Here is a 16703-nt window from a genome sequence, read left to right as displayed (position 1 = left end):
ATCACATCTAATAGTAATGTCATTCTTGCAACTTTCATTCTTGAAATGTATGCTAAATGCGGTAGCTTGAATATTGCAAGAAGTGAAACATTTTTGCTTGGAAATGTTACCATGGTGAATATTGATTAATGCTTATACTCAATATGAGAGGGATAGCAAGCCGCTTGATCTTTTTTCGACATGTTCGCTGACGGCCATAGTCCTGGTAAGGCTACTTTTCTGAGTGTGTCGAGTGTTTGTGTCCATTAGTGCGCTTTGAAATTGGGAGAAACTGTTCATGCTTATCTATGAAAAAAACCATTTCAAGTTACAACAGATATTACCCTGGCAGTTGCTTTTATGGAAATGTATGCTAAGAATGGTGAATTAGGAAATGCACTAAAGGTTTTTAATAATAGTTTAGAAAAGAAAGATGTAGTGATGTGGACTAGAATGATAATGGTTTAGCCATACACGGACATGAAAATTATGAAGTTAAGGTCCGTATGAGTATGTTTTAAATAATGCAAGAGGATAGTTCTCTAGTCTCTGATAACATTACTTTCATTGGAGTTTTATTTGGTATCAGAAAACCAGTTTTTGGTACTTAAGGTGATGGAAGCCACCATCACTATGCCGCATACTCATGTTTCTCCCTTCAGTCCGGCTTCCTCCCTCTTCATACCGAAACTCTGTTTTAACCATTGAATCAAGTTCCTCCAGTCAACAAATAATCCAAATAAGATTTAGCAGCCGAGTATGTTTCTTGAAAAAAAAAATCCGCGCAAAATTTCTTAAAGAAAATGACAGAAGACATTTCTTAGAAAATTGATTTGATATATCGCTCAAGATCATTGTTGATTGGAACAAAGAGACGACATACGATAAGCATAGAGTCCAACTTCTGGAGTCCAAGAACAAAACTCTCTTATTTTTCTACAAAGTGATCTATAAAATAGTTTGCCTTTTCATATCTAGCTGAAATGAAAGATACCTCAAAGATGCTACAATTGGCATTGTTTTGCTTAGCAGGAACTAGCTCAACCATATAGTTAGTAGGAGACAGTAACCAATCCATTTTTCGTCGCCATTTACTCTTCCTTTCTTCAGATAATGGTTCCAAGTTCCACAGCTCACCAAGAATAATAACAGCTTATGATCATAAGTACATAGATTGGCTTTAAAATAAACCAGAAGAAATAAAGAAATGAATAAGAAACTGACCATGCACTCTTGCATATGAAATACTATGATTCTATTAGTTTAGAGATTTTTATGTTTTTGGCATTTGATGGAATTTGAATATAAAAAATTATAAGCTTCAACTGTGTGTACATAATATATGCTCCTGCAGGTATGTTCTAAAACTCATGAACCTAACTTATATTGTTTCTTTGAATTGTTCTATGTTTTGGTGCAGACTCAATAATTTACTAGTGTCATAGTATAAGAATTCAAAGAAACAATATAAGAATATGCTACATGTTTTAGTACTAGTTTCTAACCCGTGCAACGCACGGGCGAAAAAAGTTTTATTGTGGTGTTGACAAAGATTACTTTAAACATATCATAAAATTAAAAACATATAATACAATTCGTAGACAAATCAAATGTTATTGTCTTCATGAAAATAAAGAAAAAATAGACAATAATTTAAATATAAATATCATGTTACAAATCAAAAGGACTACAATTAAATCTACTTTATCTTCATTACACATTACACAATATTGTTGAATAATCATCAGATCACCGCATGAGTTATAACTCAAAAAAACAAATGGTAAACTATAAAATTTATGATAAAGAGACAAATTATTGAAATACCTCTATAGCCGTATAGGTGTTTGAGAAATACAAAGCTTTCCACTTAAATCAAATACCTTTAACCTCCCGTGTTTGAAAAATATAAAACTTTGAACTAAAATCAGATACTTGTGGCCTCCTTTGTTTGTTTGAAATATAAAACTTTGAACTTAAATCAAATACATATTAAAATTCCATGATTATGTTAGGTGTGAATAGTAAACACGTAAGTATTAATATTTTTTTTGAAGGAACGTAAGTATTAATATTATGTTTGGAAATAACACGGACCTAGTGAAAGAATTTAATACACAAAGACCATAAAATAAAGTAGTTAATAGGTCATACACATGATCCTTGTTAAACAGTTAAACATGATGATAAAATACCTAGATAAAGCACGAATTCTGAAAACTACATAAATAAGTTCCGAAGTATCAACCAAAAAGGCCAGGCCAAGTAACATTAGTCTAACATTGGTTGCCAATACAGTACATGCTACAAATTACTTAGATATATAACCAAATTCTTAGCTAAAACTGCATAATGGTTTCGAATATAGTGAGACATATGTTGATGTCTTCAGATTCCTTCTCATCATGAGAGCCACTTTTTGATGATGAACCAACATCATCAAGTCCAACTCCATTTCCAATAGCAACATCATCAAATTAAGTTCCCTTTTCAATAGTAACATCACCCTCATTGGTCAACTCCTACATAGTATTTTGTCGAAACTGGTTAGTCATGTTACAACAAACTCATCAATTTGAATAGATAGGTCACCAACAAAGAACCAAACAACAAACTATCGAATAGATTTGTCCAATTCAAACCTGTTGGGTATTTCGATAGTGAATTTAGTGAATACTTCAATAGTCCAAACTACATTCTTGGATATTTCAAATATGCAACCTTAGTTGAATTTTAAGAGATTGAAGCAACAAAGCTTCTAAAATGAAATATTAAGCCTCAATTGAATCTTAATATGTCCAAAGAAAAGGCTAAATAAATTCAAAAAGTAAGCCTCAGTTGAACCTTAATAGTTCTACTTTCTAAAAAAATTGAAATATTAAGCCTTTGTTGAATCAATGACAGTGTTACCTACAACTACATGTAAAAAAGAATGAAAAGAATAAAATAACATGTTATCAATCTAACAGATTTGAAGAGTTAAATATACATAAATCTGCATCTTAGTCAAAATGGTTAAAAGAATAAAGATACTAAATAACTAAAACAGAACATGTTTCTCAACAATGATAGAAAAAAAATAATCTTATAACTAATTTTTGTAAGAATCACTTCTAAGATCTACCTATCTTGCTATATGCATTGAAAAATTATACAACGTCTCTTTTAAGTTGGACTTTTGTTATTTAAAAGAGCAGCGTGCACAATGTGCATGTGTGTAACAAAGATGTTTCTTTTCAGATGTGTGTACAATATTCAATCAAAGACTACCCTTTTGTAGCAAAATATCCAGACACAAAGATTATCAAAGAAAAAACCAAAAGAAAGAGTCATATTTAGATCAAATTTTGAACTTCAACATTATGCAAATATTTAATTTTTTGGCTAAATCCCAATCTCAAGAAAATAGTAAAAGATTCTAAACTCAGTGTATCAACTTAATGCAAATCACAAACATTCAAATTAAAACCTTTTAAATAAAGACATGGGATGTGAGATAGTTAACTTTTCTAGGCTTATACCTACTCATCAGTTTCAAATAGGTTTTAATAAGACACTTTCACAATTGCTAGTAGTCCCGAGAGTTTGATAAGTCATTTTCAAATTCATAAGAAATTAAACTTTGATCGATATAAAAAACATTAGACATGACATTGATAGATATAGGAAACATTAGACATGACAATCAACTTTAGTTAACAATTTATTAATACAAAGTATATTTCAATCCCTTTTAGAAAAGATTTGTTTACTAATTAAACTTCATAATAACTTTCAAGGGTATATGACATAAGCTTTAAGAAAAGATTCTATGAATTATTTTTAAATCATATACAAAGGAAAACTAATCACTATTGTTGATTACATATTAAGAATCTCATTGAATCAAAAAAGGTAAACAAATTACCTTGTGAAAATGATTGTTTTGTAGTCAATCCTGAAAGGTAAGACAAAATTGTTTTGTAGTCAATAAAAGTCTAGCTAACTTCAATGGTTAATGCAGCAAAAATAGCAACGTCAATTTGCACTGTTTGATCCTTTATTTTTCAAGAAAAACTATGTTAACAAATAGAGTTTTGCATTATTCATGCAGTAAGATAAACATGTTTAGGTCAAATTTAAAAACACAATACGAAATAGAGGTAACAATATCGATTATATACCTTTGAACATTTATAATGCATATTTAGCAAAAAAAAAAACATTTTTAGAAAACTATACACATAGATTTTTTTTTTTTTGAATCTGAAATAACAAAACTACTCATAGGCAAGAAGTAGCCACACATATATGTAAACTATATAAAATATAGAGTCCAAAAAGTTGTTTAACAATAAATTTCAAGCCCTGATTAAAAACCAACCTTATAACTTAATTAACTTGATTGCCTCTCCAATGTCATTTATTTGAACTCTTTCAAACTTGTTGAATAAAATCTGTCACCAAACAAAACCAGAGATTAACAATTGAATAAAATCTGTCATCATATATTTTATTCAAAATAGCATGCCTTGCATATCCAGACAGAGAGAAATTGGAACAAAATAATAAAACATCTTTAGAAAATAAGAAAGTTGATTTAAAAAGTACAGAGAGAAATTTGATATATTAATTTGTTTTATAGCCTATAGTGTGGGCCAACGGGCCTTAATGCCTTAGTCTATCTTCATCACTCTTTTAACGGTTGCTCTTTATGCACCTAAAAAGTACCGAACGTTAGTTAATTACCGTTTAAATAGTTTTTTAGATTGGTTTAACCAATTTAAATAGTATCAAGTGAAAGTTAGCTATCGTTTGAGAGATGACTGTGAGAAATCACTAGGTACCTAAAGAGCATTTGTCTTACTCTTCCTTCTATTAGTTCTATAGTGTATATTATAGATAGGTACTATTAATAAGTTGTGACACATTATTAGAGATGTAAAAGTATATATACTCAATGTAGCCAAGATCGAGTCCTAGGTCGTAGGATCGCACGATCTTACATGCCACGTTACCTCGTCCGTGCTTCGACTTTACTCTGATTCGTTTTTGCTCCGTTTCCTCTGTTTTTTTGCCATTTTCTCTGTTTTCTCTATTTTGTTACTTGGTTCCTCTATTTTTCCTCTATTGTCTCTGTTTTGATGCTTAGTTCATCTGTTTTCCCTCTATTTTCTATATCTATTTCTCTCCAAAACCTACCAATTCTACTTACGAACCGTGTTACGTTCCTTGTGTTTACGTTCTTCCACCAACCGACCAATCCTACGTAGGATCTCGATCCTGACTACACTGTATATACTTGTTCAGTGTCGAAAATGATAGGTGTCTAAACTGATTATATATCACTGTCTTGATGTTTTATTGTTAATTTGAAAGTATGGATTTATATTTTTCTAAATTATAAGAAGCAAGTGGATCTCTCAACAAAAAAAAAAAAGAAGCAAGTGGCTAATATCATATCATGTGGTGGTAATGTGTCCGATATTCTTTAATTAAGCCCACTATCTTTTAGTCATCAAGTCTTCCATCACCAGAATTATATATTGTCAAGTAGAAATATAGGTAATAATTTTTGGGTCATGCTAACCGGTGTCTTCGGGACACTGGTTAAGGATACCAAAAAACAAGTTATTAACAAAAAAGGAAATTTTTGACTTTCTATAGATTAATTACTCCCTCCGTTTCAAAATACATGTCCATTTTTTGCAATGTGCACTATTCACTTGACTTACTTTGACCATATTTTTTAACTAATCTATAAATATAAATATTAGCATGTAAGATGTTGTTTGATTTGTCTCGACAAATATTTTCAAAATATTAAATTTTTATTATTTTTTATTTTAGATAATTAAAGATATTAACAGTCAAAATTATGCATTGGCATGTGTAAAGTGGTTGACTTGGACATGTATTTTGAAACGGAGGGAGTATATAATTTTCAATGCAATAACTACTATATAACTTTTTTTAGTATTCGTAATTAGTGCTTCAAGGTACCGATTAACATTTCCCATGATTTTTAGCAAAAGCATGTTCACGGAGTTAGGAAACTTGTCATGATGGACATTAACGTTTACCAAAGCAAAGCCGATGTTAATTTCAATAGATTAGTTTGATTTTTTAAAAAACCATTTACCAAAGCTCAAGAAGCAATAAATCAACATTTTCGTATTGATTGGGGTTTATTCAGCTAAGCATAGTTTCCTTTTCACACCCTTTGTTGTATTTTAAACAAATAAAGCATGTGACGGATTTAATGTGGTAATAGGAATTCCAAAAAAGGTTTTGGTTCACTTTTTGACCTAATGGATACCCTTACATTCCAATCTTCCACACCGAAAGAAACTTTTGTCAATCAAGCTAATAGAAAACAAAAATATAATTTATTTAAATGACAAACTGCACCGATTTTCAAGGAGAGAGTGCATTTAGGGTTAGAAAGTATAAAAAAATTTCAGCACAGAAAAGTAAATCTTTTGACCATTAAATTAAGTAGCACCACCATTGTTATGGTAGTCTTCCTGCATTGAATATTTTTTATTCATCTACTTCTTTCTATTAGGTTTTATATTGCTTTTATATCTTTGGATTTGGAATCAAAAGATTCAAATTCTAAATCTTAAGTACTATCACAACATTTGTCCATCTACTTCTTTCTCTATTAGGTTTTCTTCAGTTTTCTACCTCAAAATAAATATCATCATCACGCTGGAATTTGGATTCTATAGTTGAAACATTGGTTCTAAAAAAATGAAGATTTTAAATTTATATTTAATAATATAACAAATTTGAATTTTCACTACTCAATCTTAATTGAACGCCATGATATTATAACCGCGTGATTATAGGAAATATCTTCCACTGCAAGGTACTTGGATCCACTGAAGTGTTAGCATAGTGGCTTTTCTAAAATAATAAAAGCACTCATATCATAAGGAAAGTATATAGCAGACCATCATGACTAGATGAGTAATGACCGGTACTAAAACAAAGAGAAGTTATTGTTTTGAAAGTTGGAAAAAAGTAATATAAAAAATTATTTTGATGGATAACATGTTTTGTTTTTTTTTTTTGAGTTATGATACATCATACTTAAATTTTCATTGTCTGAGTAATAGATAACCGGCACTAGGCATGGCAATGGGGCGGAGTGAGGACAAGTTTTACCTTCCCCATCTCCATACCTTACTCTCATATACTTACCCGTTACCCTACCCATATCCAGTGGGGATGAAAAATCGTATCTCATCCCCGTCTCCGACGGGTTCGGGTATCCCCGCCTCATCCCCATCCCCGTAGTGGATAACTTTTTTAATAAAAATAAAAGTATTTTTCAGCCTTAAGCGCAATGTTGTAATGCATAATCCAGCAAAGAGATGATGGTGATCGATGACTATGGTCATGGAGAAGAGAGAGACCGAGAGTGCAGGATATGAAAGGAGTAAATAGAGAACTATATGATAAGTGATTGTCATGTGAAAGTCTGAGATTCTGACTATGTGAGTGCAATGATTTAGGGTTTGGATTTTTATTTATTTAAAAGGGATAATAAATTGATTTTCTACATTTGGGACGGGTTTGCGTATGGGGTCCGGGTGGGTACCTACATCCCCGTTACCCATCCCGTACCCGTGTTTTGAAAGTGGGAAAAACTCAAACTCATACCAAAACCCAATCAAAGTGGGGAAAACCCATCAAATTGGATTTGGTTCGGATGGATACCCGCGGGTATGAGTTTTGTTGTCATGCCTAACCGACACCACTTCTCATTAAATATATTTATTTAATGCATATTTATTCCTTACAAAGACAACCATCTTATCAGTAATGATACAGCATACTTAAATCTTCATTGCTTTGAAGAATTATTGATTGATCCAATTTAGCTTGATTCGATAGCAATCTTAACAATTAACTGTATGCACTATAGATTTATGGGCAAGGAATTAAAAAGAAAACAAGAAATTAATTAACATTCAATTAATTTGTAATATATTTTTGTTAATTAAACTATTCTTTGCAATTGAAAGCATACAATCGCCTTGTCGTCCTCCATTAATCCTCCTGCAAGAAGGTGCCCTATTAAATATGGGAACATCTCATGGTTGTGAACACCATTAAGAATAGGCAACTTCTAAGCATTGTCTTCCTTGACGACACATCCACGCAACTTGAACAAACACCCACATTTTCTTGATCTCGTTGCTTCAAGCTTCAATTTTTTCTTCGGTACTTTGTGCTCGCCACTCCTTTCACAAACCAACTCCAACATTGGATTTCTTATTGCACAAGATCTTTTAACGATAACCGTAAATCCAGCAATATTTATTTGTCGACGTACCCAACCTAGCAATTCGTCTTTATCTTTCCATGTCTCTCGGCTGGAAAAGAAATGAGTTATGTCCACTTCGCTGTCACGAAGTTTGGACACACGAGAATTGACGCTTGAAGCCTCCACTTTAACGGAAGCTTCAACCTTAATGGGAGTTTCAACTTTCATTGAAGCTTCAAGCTTCGGCGGTTTGATCTCGACGAAAGAATCGACAACACTGAGTTTTCGATCAACCGGATCATCATCCGCATTCTCAACAATAGCTATAAATAAACAACATATAATTTCTAAAATAATTAATTAACGTGTATCTAATACTCCCTCCGGTCACATTTATAAGCAAAAAAAAAACTTTTTAGGCACATTGAATAACTAATGTATCTAACATTTAAATGTGACCGGATACATTGCTTATTCAATGAACCTAAAAAAATGTTTTTTGCTTATAAATGTGACCGGAGGGAGTAATATTTAAAAACATAAATAAATAAATAAATAAAAACAAATTTTTTTTAGGCAGTAGCACTGCCATTTAAAATTTTTAAAATTTTTTCTAAGTCCCCAGCGGTAGTTAATTGCAACTGGTTCTTCATCCGCAGTGGTAGTTAACTACCGCTGAGCTGCATGTCAGAAGAAAAAAAAATTGCAGAAAAATTACTCAAATGGAAACGAGTTTAACATTGCAATACCTGTTTTTTGACGTTAAATGTATGTAGAAACCTTCTAGCAATCCATCTACAATGATTTGGAACCAAGATTTCAAGATAGTTTTTTGAAAGGGGGAATTTTTTGAGGTAAGGTGATGAGTGAATAGGGAGGTGGGGCTGTACTGGTTTTGGGGGGAAATCGCGAAGTGAGTTAACTACCGTTGGGCTCACCCATAGTTAACTGCTGCCGGTTGATCAGCGGTAGTTAACTACCGCTGGGGGCATTTTAGAATTTTCCATGTGTTATTAGGAACTTCTTCATGTTAGAAAAACAATTTTCCTCATCCTTTGAGCTAGCTCTTAGAATGAGATTAAAGACCATTTAACGAAATTAAAGTGTCTGGACTACTCATACCTTCAGACATGTAACATTAACGATGCCAAACAATCATTTATTGAATATGCACAACGAATGTGACAATCTGAACCAAATAACTCTGCATTAAGATGATAAACAAAACAAACGTCGCACCATGACAACGAACAAAACAACATTGCACACGATGAAATAAAAGTGACAATCTGAACCAAATAACTCTGCATTAAGATGATAAACAAAACAAACGTCGCACCACAACAACGAACAAAACAACATTGCACACGATGAAATAAAAAAAAACTAAAAAGAAGTGGTGTTTTTTAACGGAGAAAAGGTGATCTGTAACACCCTGTTTTCCCAACGTAAAAATTTCATAAATAAATCATAGTTTTTTCAACTTTAAACGGAATGCTACACTTCTTAAAAATTCATAAACTGAATAAATAACAATTTATTCTTCATAATTATTTAACATAAGTAATTCAAAACTTCGCAACGGAAATTAGTTCAACAATAAAAATAATCTTTGGCACGCAGGCCTCAACATAAAAATCTCATAAGTCTTGTTCAACATTTATTCATAAAAATCCATAAGTAATACGTAAGGAATATAAATAGAAGACATAATCCCATCCCGTTACGTATCAGAGCACCTAAGACACACTTGTGAGGAGTCCACTCACGACCGCAACTAATCCTGGTTACCTGCAAGTTACCCATACGAAGAGCAACATTTCCAAGCAGAGGGGTGAGATTTCTCAAACAATAATATTAAACATATAAATCATATAAAGTACATTCAACAACTTAAACATCTTATAATTCATTAATCATATCTAACAACTTAAACTTCCTTAACTAGTATCATTATTCTTCCTACATTAGTCATATACTTCATCAAGTAATCTCAATTATTATTCATAAAACATCTTATCTTAAATCATGATCATAAGCATCAATATCTAACACCAAATATAATCGTAAACATCATCATATAATTCACATAAGTATCATTATCAAAACATAGCATTTATCGAAAACAACTTCATAATCAAGTTCATAATCAACTTCATAAACAAACATCATCATTAAATCATAATCATCAAATCACAATCAAACTTCATAATCAAACCTCACTTAACTCGACAATGCGACTCAACTCGACTATGTAACTCTTAACATCTCAAATCATCTTAGCATCTTGACAACTTAACAACTTCAACAACAACTTAGACAACTTCAATATGCATGTGGTACCACCAGGGCATTAAGCCCCCTTCGCTAAGGTCATATTTGGACCTGTCGGGCATTAAGCCCCCATCGCTAAGGTCATAAAGAACCTGTCGGGCATTAAGCCCCCATCGCTAAGGTCATAAAGAACCTGTCGGACATTAAGCCCCCATCACTGACTATGCAATGACACAATCTTCCTACAACTTGGACAACAACGTGAACATCTTATACAATTCCATTAAAATGGACAACTTCTTAAATCTTTACAACTTAGACCGACTTATACATCTTCACTAAAACTCAACAGCAACATAGACAGCGTATGGACAATTCACAACATATTATCATCATTGAATGCATTACACTAACTTTAAACATCACAGGTATTTACTTAATGTATTTATAACACGTCATTTTACTTATAACATTAAATCAAGGTTCAACAGCAACAAACAACGGCAAATACAGCATATAACAGTGCTTGAATATCATATTATCATTAAAGAAATGTATCATATCAACTTAATCATCAAAAAGAATCATATTCATCAATCATAAACAACTTCATATAACATCGTATTTAAACATAAACAATAATTCACTATGTATCTTTGTAAAAACATAATAAATTATCCGCAACATATTTTCATGTCAAACCAAAGGTACTGGAAAGATATCACAAATATCAACAACTTTCATGTTTACAACAAGGATCAATTCAAAACAGAAACATATGAACAAAACGCAAAAACATGAAACAGAGAATGCTGTCACCGTACAATTTCGCTAAGACCTCCCTGTAGTATTTTCATCATAACTCAAAGACCAAACATCATTTTCACGTCAAACCAAATCCACTGGAAAGCTAACAAAATTATCTAAAACTTTCATGTTTATGCCTAAGACCAATTCTGTACCGATCAATACCAGTTTTCATTTTAAATTCGGAAAAGTTGTGCTGAAAGTCCATAAAAATTCACTGTGACCTACGTGCAGTAATTTGACCATAACTCAAGTTCTATAAATCCTATTGACGTGAGACCAACGACATTAGAAAGCTAACATCCATACCTACAACTTCCGTGTTTACACCTAAGACCAATTCGGCACCGATCAATTTCAGTTTTAATATCAAAATTCGGGCTGAATGCAGATTTTCTCCAAGTTTCACCTAATCTCATGGTTCTAACCTCAAAACTACTTCCAATAATCATCCTATGAATTATCTAAGGTCTGTACATAATTTCTACATCAATTCAACAAGTTTTCATCATCTAATCATCAAATCTCTCTCAAAACCCTAATTCTCAAATTCTCACAAACTCTCCCCAACTTGTTAGATGCAATCTAATGATTTAACAACTTAATATTAATGCAAGATAGTCTCACCCTCACCTTAGATTAATTCCTGAATCAGCAGCAGCGTTCTTCTTTCCTAAGGTCTTCTCCTCTTCTCTTGACTTTTCTCTTCTCTTCTCTTCTTTCTTGTTCTCCTCTTTTCCAAAAAGCGGTTTCCGGTAAACTCTTTCTAACCTAAGCTTCTCTATTTATAATACTAAACGCTCTTCCTAAATCTATTTTGGCCCAACAACTTATTCTTCTTTCTATTCTAACCCCCTTCTTATTTCTCTTACACCTCAAAACTACTCTATTCCTCATAATCTTATTTATTTCTAAATTAAATATATCTATCCCCCACTTAATAATAATAATACACCAATAACAAATATATCTCTAACAAATAACAAATATATTTCTACACCAAATAACAAATATATCTATAACAAATAACAAATATATTTCTACACCAAATAACAATTATATTATGCTAGTAAATACCAACATATAACATAACAAAATATCACATAAATCATGTAAATCATACCAATCATATAAATATATTCTAAAACTAATTAAAATAATTAAATAAAAAGGAGGGCGTTACATGATCCCTTGATTTTTTTATTGAAAGATATTATAATTTTTTTAAACACGTAATATTAACGATCCCAAACAATCATATATTGAATCTGCACAACTAATGTGACAATCTGAACCAAATAACTCTGCATTAAGACGATAAACAAAACAAACGTCGCACCATGACAACGAACAAAACAACATTGCACACGATGAAATAAAAAAAAAACTAAAAATAAGTGGTGTTTTTTAATGGAGAAAGATATTATAATTTTTTTAGGATATATATATCAATATAATATGTTCTTATTTTTGATTGAATAAATTCATCTCTTTGACCCAAGCTCGGACGGACAACGGCGGCGCGCGTGTGAAATATATATATTTTATGGCAAATGTTAACTTGTGCCCTCAAAGGCACATGTTAAGAAACTTATTATAGAAATATACGTATCAAAAGTCGTGCAGTCAACTTCTTAAAAGTTAACTTGTGCCCTTAAGGGCACATGTTAAGAAACTTATTATAGAAATATACGTATCAAAAGTCGTGCAGTCAACTTCTTAAAAGTTAAAATACTATGTTTTCCGATGCAAAGATGCTCTTTTTGGGTTTCTTAACATGTGCCCTTACCCATTCGCAAAAGTGGGTACCCCAATGGCACACCCTTGGAGGTCACCCCCCACTTATATAAATACTTACTAGCTAGTATGTCTCTCCAATGTGGGACATTTTTAAGTCATACCAACACCAGCTCTTACCAAGGTGTTTATTCTTTCCAACTTTCCACTATATAGTATTCCAACATAAATAAAAATCAAATTACATTTTTTTTGGTTGAAAAAATAAAAAGCAAATTACTACTAAATACTTCAAAGTTTATTTCGTATTCAGCACTAGCTCTCTCCACACCAGTATTTAAATGCATGCTTCCTCTCTATTCCCACACAAACAAAACAAAATAGCATAAACCACTTTCTTCTAAACCAAATGAAGTCTTTTTCTTTGTTGTTACCTTCACTTCTATACCTTCATCTTCTTTTTCTTTTTACCTTAAATTTAATAATGTGGTTTGGCACAAACAAAATCGTGGCAGTGGCTGCATTAACTAACCAAACAGATCATTTGGCATTGCTCAAATTCAAGGAATCAATAGCCAGTGATCCCTATAAAGTTCTTGAATCTTGGAATTCTTCCATCCACTTCTGCAAGTGGCAGGGAATCACATGCAGCCCCATGCATAAAAGGGTTACTGAGTTGAAACTAAGAGGATATCTGTTACATGGATCCTTATCTCCCCATGTTGGCAATCTCACCTTTTTGATAAAACTCAACCTTAGAAACAACAGCTTCTTTGGAGAGATTCCACAGGAGTTGGGCAAATTGCTACACTTGCAACAACTTTCTGTTACCAATAACTCGTTTGTAGGTGAAATTCCTACAAACTTGACATATTGCTCCAATCTCAAAGGTTTGTATTTCGCTTGGAACCGTCTAACTGGCAAAATACCAATTGAAATCCGCTCTTTGAAAAACCTTGAAGTTTTGGTCCTGTCCGTAAACAACTTAACCGGAGAATTCCCTTCATTCATAGGGAATTTTTCAGGCTTAATAGAGATTTCACTTGCTTATAACAACTTACAAGGAGATATTCCACAAGAAATATGTCTCCTTAAAAACTTGACATATTTTATTTGTGGGTATCAACAATTTTTCTGGTATAGTTCCTTCTTGTCTTTACAATAGGTCATCACTTATTGATTTCTCAATACCGGAGAATAACTTGCACGGTTCTCTTCCAACCAACATGTTCCACACCCTCCCCAGTCTCCAAATTTTTGAAATTGGCAGGAATCAAATCTTTGGTCCAATTCCAATTTCCATTATAAATGCATCTTCTTCCTTTGTATTAATTGATATCAGTGAAAATTATTTTGTCGGCCAAGTTCCGACTCTAGGAAGGCTAAACGATCTACAGTTGCTAAATTTGGAATACAACTATTTAGGTGAAAATTCAACTAATGATTTGGAGTTTTTAAAATCTTTAACAAACTGTAGTAAGCTGCAAGTGTTTTCTATATACCATAATAATTTTGGAGGCATTCTGCCAAGTTCTATAGGCAATTTATCCACTGAACTTAAGAAACTATATCTTGGGGCTAATATGATATCAGGAAAAATACCTGTGGAATTAGGACATCTAGTTGGTTTAATTATCTTGGCCATTAACGTTAACCATTTTGAAGGAATTATTCCAACTACTTTTGGGAAGTTCCAAAAGATGCAGGTGTTAATTTTGAGTGGAAACAAGTTGTCAGGAGATATACCACCCTTTATAGGAAATCTCAGTCAATTGTTTGATTTGGAATTAAATTTTAATATGTTTCAAGGAAATATTCCTCCAAGCATAGCAAACTGTCAAAAGTTGCAATATCTAGATCTTTCTCAGAATAAGCTTAGAGGAACCATACCTTTAGAGATTTTTAATCTTTCATCCTTATCAAAATTATTGGACTTGTCTCATAACTTATTGAGTGGTAGCTTACCAAGAGAAGTGGGTATGCTAAAAAATATTGATATGCTAAATGTCTCTGAGAATCATCTATCTAGTGATATTCCTAGAACAATTGGTGATTGCACAACCTTAGAATACCTTCACCTGCAAGGGAACTCCTTCAATGGAACAATACCATCTTCTTTGGCTTATCTCAAAGGTCTTCGATATTTAGACCTTTCAAGAAATAAATTGCATGGACCAATTCCTGATGTTATGCAGAATATCTCAGATTTAGAACACTTTAATGTTTCTTTTAACATGTTGGAAGGTGAGGTACCAACATATGGTGTTTTTGCAAATGCATCCCATGTGGACATGATTGAAAACTATAAGCTTTGTGGAGGTATTTCAGAGTTGCATCTACCATCATGCCCTATCAAGGGTGGTAAACACGCAAAAAAACATAATTTGAAGTTGATAGCGGTGATAGTTAGTGTGGTTTCTTTTCTGCTCATACTTTCATTTGTTATTTCTATCTGTTGGATGAGGAAAAGAAACCAAAAACCATCTTTTGATTCACCAACTATTGATCAACTAGCTAAGGTTTCATATCAAGAATTACACCGAGGAACCGATGGGTTCTCGGAAAGAAACTTGATCGGATCAGGAAGTTTTGGTTCTGTGTACAAAGGAAATCTTGTGTCAGAAGACAATGTTGTTGCCATAAAGGTCTTGAACCTCAAAAAGAAGGGAGCTCACAAGAGTTTCATTGTTGAATGCAATGCACTCAAAAATATTAGACACAGAAATTTAGTTAAGATTTTAACATGTTGTTCTAGTACAGATTACAAAGGTCAAGCTTTTAAAGCTCTTGTTTTTGATTACATGAAAAATGGAAGCTTAGAACAATGGTTGCATCTTGAGATTTTAAATGCAGATCATCCAAGAACATTGGACCTTGGTCATAGATTAAACATCATGAGCGATGTCGCAACTGCATTACATTATCTTCACCAAGAATGTGAGCAATTAGTCATTCATTGTGATCTTAAGCCAAGCAATGTCCTTCTTGATGATGACATGGTTGCTCATGTGACTGATTTTGGCATAGCAAAACTTGTCTCAGATATTGGCATTACCTCTGATAAGGATACCAGTACAGTTGGAATAAAAGGGACCATTGGCTATGCTCCTCCAGGTATTTTTTAAACTCGTGAACCTGACTGAATAATTTACTAGTGGCATTCTATGAATAGCTTTTGCTACATGTTTCAGAGTATGGAATGGGTTCTGAAGTGTCCACATGTGGTGACATGTATAGCTTTGGAATACTTATGTTGGAAATGCTTACCGGTAGAAGACCCACCGATGAAGTTTTCCAAGATGGTCAAAATCTGCATAACTTTGTTGCAATTTCATTTCCTGGCACTCTTATAAAGATTTTGGATCCACATCTTGTATCAAGAGATGCAGAAGATGGAAGCATAGAGAATCTTATTCCAGCGGTAAAGGAGTGCTTAGTTTCTCTTTTCAGGATTGGACTTGTTTGTACAATGGAATCACCGATAGAAAGAATGAATATTGTGGATGTTACTCGAGAGCTCAACATAATAAGAAAGACATTTCTCTCTGGTGAGCTAAACTAAAATTTATATATGCTTATTTGAATCATAACTAACTCTATAATATCTTATGGAACTATAATTTGATCTTTATCATCTTATTGTGCATGC

At 32.6% G+C, this 16703-nt stretch overlaps 2 protein-coding genes, 1 long non-coding RNA gene and 1 pseudogene across 3 annotated transcripts; 2 read left to right on the top strand and 2 right to left on the bottom strand.

Moving 5' to 3' along the window:
* Positions 1–2077: 2077 nt before the first annotated feature.
* On the bottom strand, positions 2078–4416 carry LOC146920475 (uncharacterized). Its single transcript, XR_015011799.1, has 3 exons — positions 4343–4416; positions 3887–3916; positions 2078–2501 (listed from the first exon to the last, which is right to left on the bottom strand). It is a non-coding gene; the product is annotated as an uncharacterized LOC146920475 (long non-coding RNA).
* A 3682-nt stretch (positions 4417–8098) lies between these two features.
* On the bottom strand, positions 8099–9178 carry LOC146920474 (uncharacterized). The gene is made up of 2 exons (XM_085711146.1): positions 9175–9178; positions 8099–8559 (listed from the first exon to the last, which is right to left on the bottom strand). Exons 1-2 carry the CDS (start codon positions 9176–9178, stop codon positions 8099–8101), a joined length of 465 nt encoding a protein of 154 aa, XP_085567272.1.
* Positions 9179–13339: 4161 nt separating this feature from the next.
* Positions 13340–14188, top strand: LOC146920473 (uncharacterized; annotated as a pseudogene).
* Positions 14182–16616, top strand: LOC146920472 (receptor kinase-like protein Xa21). The gene is made up of 2 exons (XM_085713882.1): positions 14182–16168; positions 16246–16616. Exons 1-2 carry the CDS (start codon positions 14281–14283, stop codon positions 16614–16616), a joined length of 2259 nt encoding a protein of 752 aa, XP_085570008.1. The 5' UTR covers positions 14182–14280.
* The last annotated feature ends 87 nt before the right edge of the window (positions 16617–16703 follow it).

This window comes from Medicago sativa, chromosome 5 (genome assembly GCF_051527215.1).
Source record: "Medicago sativa cultivar Bolivia chromosome 5, Bolivia_mono, whole genome shotgun sequence".
Lineage (NCBI taxonomy): Eukaryota > Viridiplantae > Streptophyta > Magnoliopsida > Fabales > Fabaceae > Medicago > Medicago sativa.
Note: the sequence above shows the minus strand (reverse complement) of the source record. Positions and strands in the feature narration are given on the sequence as shown.